This window comes from Pelobates fuscus, chromosome 6 (genome assembly GCF_036172605.1).
Source record: "Pelobates fuscus isolate aPelFus1 chromosome 6, aPelFus1.pri, whole genome shotgun sequence".
Taxonomy (NCBI): domain Eukaryota; kingdom Metazoa; phylum Chordata; class Amphibia; order Anura; family Pelobatidae; genus Pelobates; species Pelobates fuscus.
Window position 1 is genome coordinate 272576446 of NC_086322.1, and position 10441 is coordinate 272586886.

The 10441-nt window shown below is 43.1% G+C and overlaps 1 protein-coding gene across 1 annotated transcript; it reads left to right on the top strand.

The window, feature by feature from the left end:
• The first annotated feature begins 7063 nt into the window (after window positions 1–7063).
• On the top strand, window positions 7064–10084 carry ZSWIM1 (zinc finger SWIM-type containing 1). Its single transcript, XM_063425490.1, has 2 exons — window positions 7064–7138; window positions 8411–10084. Exon 2 carries the CDS (start codon window positions 8463–8465, stop codon window positions 9897–9899), a length of 1437 nt encoding a protein of 478 aa, XP_063281560.1. The 5' UTR covers window positions 7064–7138; window positions 8411–8462; the 3' UTR covers window positions 9900–10084.
• The last annotated feature ends 357 nt before the right edge of the window (window positions 10085–10441 follow it).

The following is a 10441-nucleotide window of genomic DNA, read 5'->3' on the forward strand; positions in this document are numbered from 1 at the left end:
CATGAAAGGAACACATGAAACACTAACAATCAATTTGCAACTCTCTACAGAGGGGGGTCAACAAGAGAACTGTAAATAGAAAGACAAATACCCCCCAATCTCACACAGAAATAGGTGAGGAAACCTCTTCTACTGCTCCTCATGGTTGCTTTGAACAGATGAAAGAAGAAACAAGACACCTTTCAACAGAGCATGCAGTAGCTTTACCAGATCCTGACTCCACTCTGTTTGCGGATAAAGAGGAAAGGTACCATACTGGATTTGCTGTTGCTACAGAAGATCAGGTACGTCAAGCACCTTCACTTTCCTCACTCACATCTGCTCAAGACGCTGAATTGACAGCCTTCTCAGTGGCCTACAAAATGCCTGAAGGAAGACATGCCAATATCTACACTGACTCAAGACATGCCCTGGGTGCAGCACATTATTTTGGATCAATCTGGAAGATAAGAAGCACCACTCAGCTGACTAAAAGCTGCCAACCAAGCCACAAGTGCACCAAGGGAAGTGGACAGAAGGGTGTCCGCTAAAGAAACTTCTATACTCACCATGTAGATCCTACCTACAGATCTCAAGCTTCTGAAAGAATGACAAGCAGCTGCTGACCCTGAAGAAATACAAAGCTGGAAAAACAGAAAGGGGCAACCCTTGAAGACGGGCTGTACTCCAACACTCTCAAGCTCTGTTTACCCAAAAACATGTACTGGGCAGTGAGCCCATGGAACTTTATACCTATCCCTCATGAACTCTTTGATCTCTAAAATACCCCTAAGCACCTAGCTAACTCTCAATATCCCTTTCAAGAATCCAGGTGACAAAGAGCTACTGGGTCAAATATGCACTAGTTATCATAGACATTTTGTCAGGATGGCCAGAAGCCTAGCCGGTCATCAATGTGACATCCAAGACCATATACCCAGTAGTGCATTGTGAAAGTTGCAGAGATCACTCAGTGGATTCATTGTTCCAGATTCAAGACTCTCTCTCTCTCTGCAACATGAGAAGTAACATTTGTTGATTTTGACACACTTTTGACTCTAAAGAAAAAAGATACCAACAAGTAGGTGTTTGATGGCCATAATAATGCCTGACCACCTGCCATCGATGGAAAGCCGAGGACCCCAAAAGGAGACCTCGTGAAGCTAAAGAGATCCAAACGCCAAGCTCCCTCAGGATTATTTGCCCATCCTGAGTTTGTGGTGATATTAATATTGACTAAATGATCCGAGTCCACCTACGCTGATGTAGCGTGGGACAGGTTTAATACTACAATGCATAAGCAAATGCGCCCTAGCCAAGGTTATTATGTCCATACTCTTGACACACCACATTTATGCTTCAGAACATAAAGAGGAGCACCCCTCTAAAGGGAAAGTTTGACACACATATATATATATATATATTGATGCCATAGGTGTGCCAAGGGGGGTACCAGATGATTTTGCAGTAAAAGGAAAGTTTGAGTCCATTTTCCCAATCGTCACTGCTAATAATTATAATAATATTTTGATTTGCACTTATTATATCTATTGCAACCAACAACGTTTACCTGTCACCATGACTTGTTGTGCCTATATTCCAGATAACACAGGTCCATATGGTAATGTAAGCTTGTCTATTTATGATGTCCCTCTGAAGAACTAAGAAGACTTTAAGAACCGTTACTTCATAGGGTTTTGTGCCTTTGGGCTAACCTGTCTTCTGAAACTAACTAATAAAGTTTATCTCTTAGAATATTTACATTTCATAGGGGGGACTGATGTAGAATTATTAAAAAGTCTTTATTGTACTTGTATTGAATTATTCCACTAACTCCATTTTAACCTGATGCTGTGACAAATCCTCCATTTTGTCCTCATAACCTGACTTCTCCATATGAAAACTACATTACATGACAGAATTGCTCAGCACATCTAACACAATAGACAAAGACTGTATTTTTCCATAAAGACATGATTAACACAGGAATTGCTGACTTTCCCTTAACTTGCAACATAGTATAAATTGAAGGCCATGAGAACACTGTAGTAATTAAATGTTCTATTCATAAGAGACCTTGCACCTGACCACGAGATCTGACATCACCGACCGTGTAAAATGACGCTCAAGACCCCCTTGTCCCCACCCGTGTCCAAAATAATACCACCTCTTGGTGGGTGGACACGAAGCTAACCACTTAGTTTTTGATCCAATTAATAATATTGATGGGTGGACACTGATATAGTCACATAACGTTTAATCCAATTAATGATGTTTATTTGTTATTATCTGATATTCAATGATGATGTCATTTTGCTTTTAAAAAGATCTGCACAACTGTTTTCCAACCAGATTGCATTAAATTTTCTGAAGTGCTTTTAACCTGAACTCCATGTGTCAGTGTGAGCTTACTTCTGCGTATACGCAATTTAATCATCTCAGATTTGGACAGGAACAGATAGACATTTAAACATATTTGTTTATTTCTAAATTAATCTACATCACTACCAATTGACTTTTTTAGTTAATACAGGTCCTGTAGGATGATGGAAAATAGGCCATGTGTATGTGAGAGCTAATGCATGTTCTGTATAAGGATAGGAAGAAGGTTCATAGGCCATGTGTATGTGAGAGCTAATGCATGTTCTGTATAAGGATAGGAAGAAGGTTCATAGGCCATGTGTATGTGAGAGTTAATGCATGTTCTGTATAAGGATAGGAAGAAGGTTCATAGTGACAGCTAGTTCCAAAGGGGCATTAGGCCTTCCCCATAGGAAAGCATTCACTTAATGCTTTCCTATGGGGATTTGCAAGATTCAGTGAAATGCATGGTGGGCATGTGTCAGCAGGAGGCCGGTCAAGCGCTGTGGCCCTTTAACAGCAAAACCGGGCCCCTTGCTTATCGGCAGCCGGGGAGGAAATTAGAGCTGCGAGTCACTTCCTCTCAGAGACCAAAGCCGCGCGGAAGAGGGGAAAGACCGGAGACATTGGAGAAGGCAGGAGAGGAGGGGTGTGGGCAGCAAGAGCCAGCCCCTAATTCCCAACATCATCAACCTGCAGACTGAACATCAGGGAAGCCGCACTCCAGCACCCAAAACATAAGAAACTGGAGGGTGGTTATAAAAGTGTATATTTTGACCTGCATGTTTCTCAGTATGTGTGTCTGTGTGTGTCTGTGTGGGCATCTGTAAGTGTGTTGGTGGGTATCTGTATGTCTCAGCAGGGCTGACCCAAGACATTGTGCTGCCTGGGTCCAAGGATAAAATGCTGCCCCCCACCACACACAACAAAAACCACGCCACCAAAACACACCCGCATTCGTTATGATTATCAAAACTAAAGTGAAATATCATGATTAGATCAATACATTCCACTAGCCTATTTAGATCAATGCACACTAAATTAAACGTCTCAAAATTAAACATGTATGCTTCTGCAGTGGTATTAAAATATTAGCTATGTCGCTAACAACAAACCAAAAAGGAGTACATTAATTTGTCATGTGGGATGTATGCCATTAGTCTGGGGATGTAGTGTGTCAGTTTGTGTATGCTGGGAATGTAGTGTGTCTGTGTGTGCTGCGGTTGAAGTGTGCGTGCTGGGGATGTAGTGTGTGTGTGCTGGGATTGATTTGTGCGTGCTGGGAATGTAATGTGTTTGTGTGTGCTGAAGATTTGTGTCTGTGTGTGCTGGGGATGTCGTGTGTGTGTGTGCTGGGATTGATTTGTGCGTGCTGGGAATGTAATGTGTTTGTGTGTGCTGAAGAGTTTAGTCTGTGTGTGCTGGGGATGTAGTGTGTGTGTGCTGGGATTGATTTGTTCGTGCTGGGAATGTAATGTGTTTGTGTGTGCTGAAGATTTGTGTCTGTGTGTGTGCTGGGGATGTAGTGTGTCTCTGTGTGTGCTGGGGATGTAGTATTTGTGTGTGTGTGTGCTGAGATAAAAATGTATGTCTGTACTGGGGATGTAATGTGTCTGTGTGTGCTGGTGATGTAGTATACTACAACAATGAATGAGGAGCTCAATGGTCATCATGATTTCCATGATTTCATTATTCGTGATCATGTTTGGAGTGTTCTATATATATATTGTGTATATATGTAATCACTTTCTGTTTATTGGTTTCCTTTGTACAGGTATTCATTCTATTTTGTATCTGGATTGGTACTATTCATTCTGCATATCTATAACTGATTATGCTTATCCTCTGATTTGGATACAGGTTTCATATGGGGTATATATATGTATGGTCTTATCTATATTGAGATTTGCTGTTGAATATTGTGAAATACCTGTGATTTTTGTACCTGTGTAATAAAGTGCATTTTATTTTAGTTGGTTGAGCTCCCCATTCATTTTTGTAATTTACTTATTAGCCTCTGGAAATAAGGCTTAAGAGTGAGCACCCCTATGTCTGCCGTCATAGCGAGTTATTCATGGTAAAATGAAACATCGTCAGCCTGTATCACATAGCGTCTACCAGATAGTGAATACTGTTGGTAATAATTAAAGGAGAAGGTAGGTAGGGGTGGGGGGTGTACAACTAGTCAAAGATAGAATAGCTTCAGCTATCGGAGTCAGTTCGAATTGTGGGAACCCTGAAACAATATACAGTGTCATCGCTAGCAATTAGAGTGAGGAGCGATTTGAGTTCACATTGAGCGTATATGGATGTTGAACAGGGTAGTGCGAAAGTCTACTTCACGGTGGCGTCTCACGGGATCCCCCTGCGGTCTCTCTGGGGACAAACGGGGTAATCCGGTCCACTGACCTTGAGGGTTGTTGCGGCAAGGGGGAAGGCGCTCTTGGGCAGTCCCAGTTCCCTTAATAAGCGATGCGATTCAGAGAGGTGGGTAATTGAGTGTGTCTTGCCCCCCTTTCCAACTGTAAGCTTGTGTATGCCCCATTTATATGGCACCTTGCTGTCCCGGAGGTGCTGAGTGAGTTGGCGGAGTGACTGCCGCCAGGCAATGGTGTGGCGGGATATGTCCCTGTAAAACGTCAGTTGATGAGCCTCAAAAGCGGTGGTGGGGGAATCTCTGGTCGCCGCCAGGATAGCGCCCCTGTCTGAGTCTCGGACGAATTTAACTAGGATGTCTCTCGATGCCTCTGAAGGGGCTCTAGGGGCCTTAGGTAGTCGAAAGCAATGATCCATAGCAACTTGTTTCGCCTGTTTTGGGGGAGTAGTGTGGAGAGGAGTCTCCTAATAAAGTGAGGCAGTTCTCCAGGAGTTATGGTCTCTGGGACCCCCCTGATCCTCACATTTCTTGCCTTCATTTTGTCCTCCATGTTAGCTAGGCGGTTGAGCATGTCTGCATTGCTCTTTTGTCCGTGGCTGATTGTGCCACTTTTGTTGTGTCCATATCATCCTCTATTCTGACAAGCCTGTCAGTAAGGGTGGCCACCTCTTCCCTCACCCCAGCCACATCTGCTTGAAACATGGCCCATATTTCACATAGAAGGGCTTTATTGTCTGCCTTGGTTGAGGGGGCAGTATCTCCCCCTATTGGGAGCTGTTGTGTGGCTTTATGTACCTCTGGAAAGGTGGAGAGGTCTGGTGCTGGTGTTGTAGTGTGTGTGTGTTGGTAATGTAGTGTGTGCTAGGGATGTAGTGTGTGTATATGCTGGGGATATAGTGTGTCAGTGTGTGCTCGGATTAGAATTCCTATGTGCAGCACACTGCGTGCATTGAAGCCAATAATGACGTACCCTTTCTGTAACAGCATCGCGGTGGGTCCTATCTGAAGTGGAGTCTGAATTGACTCCTTGAGGCCCCGCTCATCTTGTCTTCACCATTGGCTCAGTCTGACACCTGCACGTGCTGCCGCCTGTGCTGCATATGTGGCGGTTACAGAACACATACACAGATTCTTAGGGGAATTCTGCCGGGAGACAGCCCACAGCAACAGCCCTGCTTTAAATTATAGTAAAAGTAATGTTCCCAGATTAGCCTCCCTCTCCAGACGCCTCTGATTTGTTTTTAGTTTTAGACGGCCTCCCAGGCCACCCCGACAGACAAGCTGATCAGGCAAGACTGGGCTTTCCCAGCAATATGGCGCCCCTATCAAAGTGCTTCCTAGAGTCATGGTCCCAGTGGGACCTGTGTATGGGCCAGACCTGCCAGTGTGTTTGTATCTGTGTGTCTGTCAATGTGTGTGTGTACCTGTAAGTGTTTGTATTTGTGTGTCTGTTTGTGTGTCTGTCAGTGTGTGTATCTATATGTCTGCTAGGGTATGTATCTGTATGCCTGTCAGTGTGTTTGTTAGTTTTGGCCCCTACCTGCTATCAAGTTGCGCAGGTTTGCTCAAAAAAAAAAAAAATACAATATAATCAAAATAGACCTATTCTGATGCTAGGACACCCCTGGTGCTGGCTCAAATTTAGGGGTTAAACAGTTTAACCCCAAAGACTGTTTTCCAGCACCGAATATCCTGCCCCTCTGTCTGCTCAAATTCTGGACACTGGAAGCCTCAGGCAGCGCCATTGCTGACTGTCTGAGAATGTCAGCTGGCCATTCTTAGCCAGTCGGCTGAGCTGTTGCCCAAGCCTTCCGGTTTCCAGAATGTTTTAGCAAGCAAAAACACAGAGTGGCAGGGAAATCCGACGCTGGAACATGGACTTTGAGGTTAATGGTCTAACTCTTAAAGGTCAGCCAGCGCCAGGGACCTTCTGGCACCACAACAACTTAATTTTGATGAAGTTGTTATGGTTCCCAAACTGGTCCTTTAACTTATCATTTGGATGAGATGATAAAACCTCAGTTACATCAGCTGTTAACCCCTTAAAGTCTCAGTGAGCATAATCCTTTCTCAAACACAACCATAAAATGAATTAACCTTTATCACTATTTATTCATTGATGCCTATTTTTTTCAGTAGCCATGCTCTGTGCATATACAGCATGGCAGAGAGACACAGTAGAAGCCTGTTCATTTTAAGTGTCCCGCCCTACTGCTTATGTAACCTGTATCATGTGACCTGCCTGTCACGTGACTGCCGTGGCTGCACGCTGGATGGGATGGGAATCTCGCCTTCTCCACAAGTCTTTGGTATGCCGGAAGTACGTGTTAACGATACCGGAAGTATGCCGGCGGCCATATTTGTACACCCTGCTCTTGCAAGAGACCACATCCTTGTTATGCTGCATATGGGTAGAGTCGTGTAAGTATTCTTCTCTGAAGAAAAAAAATGAATTAAGGTGGGGGTGGGGTATAGCACAACTGGAAAGATGATTCCATTTAATTTAAGGAGACTTTATTTAAAAAATATATATATATATATATATATATATATATATATATATATATATATATATATATATATATGTTGTATGACACACCACTGAAGTTCTAATTCTTAAAACAATGGTGAGATTTGGCAATTCGTGATAATATTGTTCCCATTTTGTGTTTTCATATGGTAGTGAGGAGACCAAAGAAGCTGATCACCCTCTGTTTGTGTTATAGGTCCTTGAAACCACCATGCATTTATTTAATGGTCACTTGTTACAATGTTTGCTAAGCCCCCTTCACACACAAACCATTGGCCACTCAGGAACAAATAAATAAAGCTGCATTTTTATATATTTTTTTACATTTTCTAACCCAAACTGAGCATTTCCATCACCATCTATGTAATTTGGTTGCAATAATCGAATCTTCATCCATACCTGCAGAGCCATATCAGAAATGTTCTGTACTTCACGTATTTGTGTGTTCTTTTGCAACTCACAGTTCAATTATTATTTATTAAGCGCAACACATTCCGCGGCACTGTACAGGGCGTGGACGGACAAACATGTATATGCAACAAGACAAGTTGGGTATACAGGAGCAGAACCGTGTTGAAGGTCCTGCTCAAACCAGCTTGCATTCAAAGGGGAGAAGGGTAAAGTGATACCAGAGGTAATGATAAGATGTACTTCATGTATGGGAAAAGTAGGTTGCTAGAAGAGTTTATCGTAAAGTTTTAGAATTTTTTTTTTTTTTAAGATAACGTTGCAGGGGAGGAAGCAAAGTGGTGTGTTAGTGAGGTGAGTCAGGATTGAGAGTTAATTAATTCTCTGCATATTGGGCGTCTGTTGCGACAAACAACCAAAAGCAGCATGCCACCCAAGTCGTCCCTCAGCACGTCCTTTGGGATGTCCCTCACCCTGCAGTGAGGGTGAATTACATCACCAGAGGAAGACGGAGCTGCAGGAAAAGCTTGGGCTCAGTGCAAGTTTTTTTTTTTTTTTTTTTTTTAGGGGAGACCATGACGGTAAGGGGTTCTCAATCCCAAAACATTGTTTTATTAGAACACTGTGTTTTGGAGTAACCTTGTAACATCAGCCTCGAGTGTCCTCCACTTCTTGGGAGAGGGCTTTTTGTGTGTGTATCTCACTATTATTATTATTATTATTATAATCGATTTTTATTTTTGTTTAATATACAGGTACTACACATTGTGATTTTGTTCAAAGAACCTGCGTGTAAATCTGCGTGAGATGGCTTATCTGCTAATGAAGAAGCTATTTGAAAACTACCCTGGATCACGAATCAATTTTAATTTAAGTATGGATTCTCAGCTCGACCGTATCAATATCCAAACTAAGTTGATGGGAAAAGTATTCATGTATTTTCCAGACGTGTTGCTGCTCATCCGTTCACATAATGCCATGGGCAAAGTTTTGTATACTTTTATTGCTGACGGACCACGTTTGAACTGTGAAAGTGCGTTTTTAAGAATTGTACATATGGCATACCCTGCAAATGAGTCTCCTGCGAGTATGTCTGAGATGTTCCATTTCCTTAAAGAGTTCAATCCTTGCTGGCCCCAGATCCGCATTTTCCTTGTGGACCCTTTTTTTAAAGGAGTTGATTGTCTTGCAAAAGCTTTCCCATCAGCTGAAGTTGTCCTTTCATCCTTCCACGTATGTACATACTTTAAACAAAATATATTTAAGTTGTCTTTGCCTACCAACATAGAGGATGTGTTGATTAACAATTTAAAGAATATAGTGTGTTCAGCCACAACTGAAAATCTACAGGATATGTACACAAACTTGCTTCAGTATGTTAAGCCAGATTTGCTGTTTCAGTTGAACCCAGACTGGTTACGGATGGATCAAATCTGGGCCTTACACCGGTGGAGGAACGGCAAAGAATCCTTAACATATATTGAAATGATGAATACACTTGTGGAAGAAATTGGCCAAACATTCAGTAATAATCTCCCATGGGAGGATAAAATATTTGCTTTGATAAGTTTCATTCAGACTGAAATAATAGATAAAAATATTCCTAGTTTGGGCATACAGACTCCCCAAGAAATGGCCGTCTTTTTGGATAAAGAGGAGCCTTCAACATCTGAAGAGTCTAAAACTAATGTTTGTCATACAAAATCTGACATGGATTCCGAGACCTCCTTATTGATATGTCAGTCACTGAATGACATCTGCGTTCCTGCGGCTGCTGACCTCTGTTCGAAAGAGTTTTTTGTTGCACAGACTTCGTTGCAGTTCATGACCAAAAATGAGGACAGTGCAAGCATTCGATTACTTGAGAACACACAGATGGTGAACTGGGAAAACCAGAAGAGTTGCACTTGCCCCTTCTACAAGACAATGAAACTCCCCTGTCGCCACATCCTGGCTTTACTTAAAGCTAACCAGGAAATCCTAAAACCGGAAATGCTTGACCCCGCATGGCAAAAGTCTACTAATGCTCCCGAATCTACGCTTCCTGTACCCACGGACACCCTGCAAATCATTAAGGGTGACACTAAGGACTTATCTCCAGATCAAGTATGTAGGAATTCATTGACTGACCAAATTGCCAAGGTGCTATCAGAGTGCAGTGATGAAGAATTCCAGCAGAGATACAATACACTGAGGGAACTGGCAGATGCATGGATTGGCCCGTATGAGCAAGTGAAGCTTTAGAACACAAGTCTTCTGATTATCTCTGCAAAAGATTTCAGGTTGAAGCGATTGCTTGACCAAATTATGAGGTCTTTCACGACATGCATGCAACACAAGAAAGAGAAAGGATGGTCGAGGCTGTCCATTTGTGTTCTCCAATAAATCTGCCTTCTTTACACACCTTGAGTGCCTGGACCATCCTGTTCTTTCTAGGGATCGACCGATTATCGGTTTTACCGATATAATCGGCCGATATTCGGTATTTTCGGCAATATCGGTATCGGCCAATAGGGATACCGATATTGCCGATAATACCTCCCAGACCGCCAGGCTCATTACAAGCCCGGCGGTCCTGGGGGGCGGGCAGCAACCGTTTACTCACCTCCCAGCAGCTCCTCCAGCTCCCCAGTGTAAATCTCGCGAGACCTGCGGCCAGCTCTGACGGGCGCGGGTCTCGCGAGATTTACACTGGGGAGCTGGAGGAGCTGCTGGGAGGTGAGTAAACGCTTGCTGCCCACCCCACTTCCTTCCCCTCCCCTCCCCCAGCTAAGCCAATGCCACTG

Coding starts and splice junctions, on each gene's coding strand:
- ZSWIM1 (XM_063425490.1), top strand. CDS start 8,463: ATGGCTTATCTGCTAATGAAGAAGCTATTTGAAAACTACCCTGGATCA.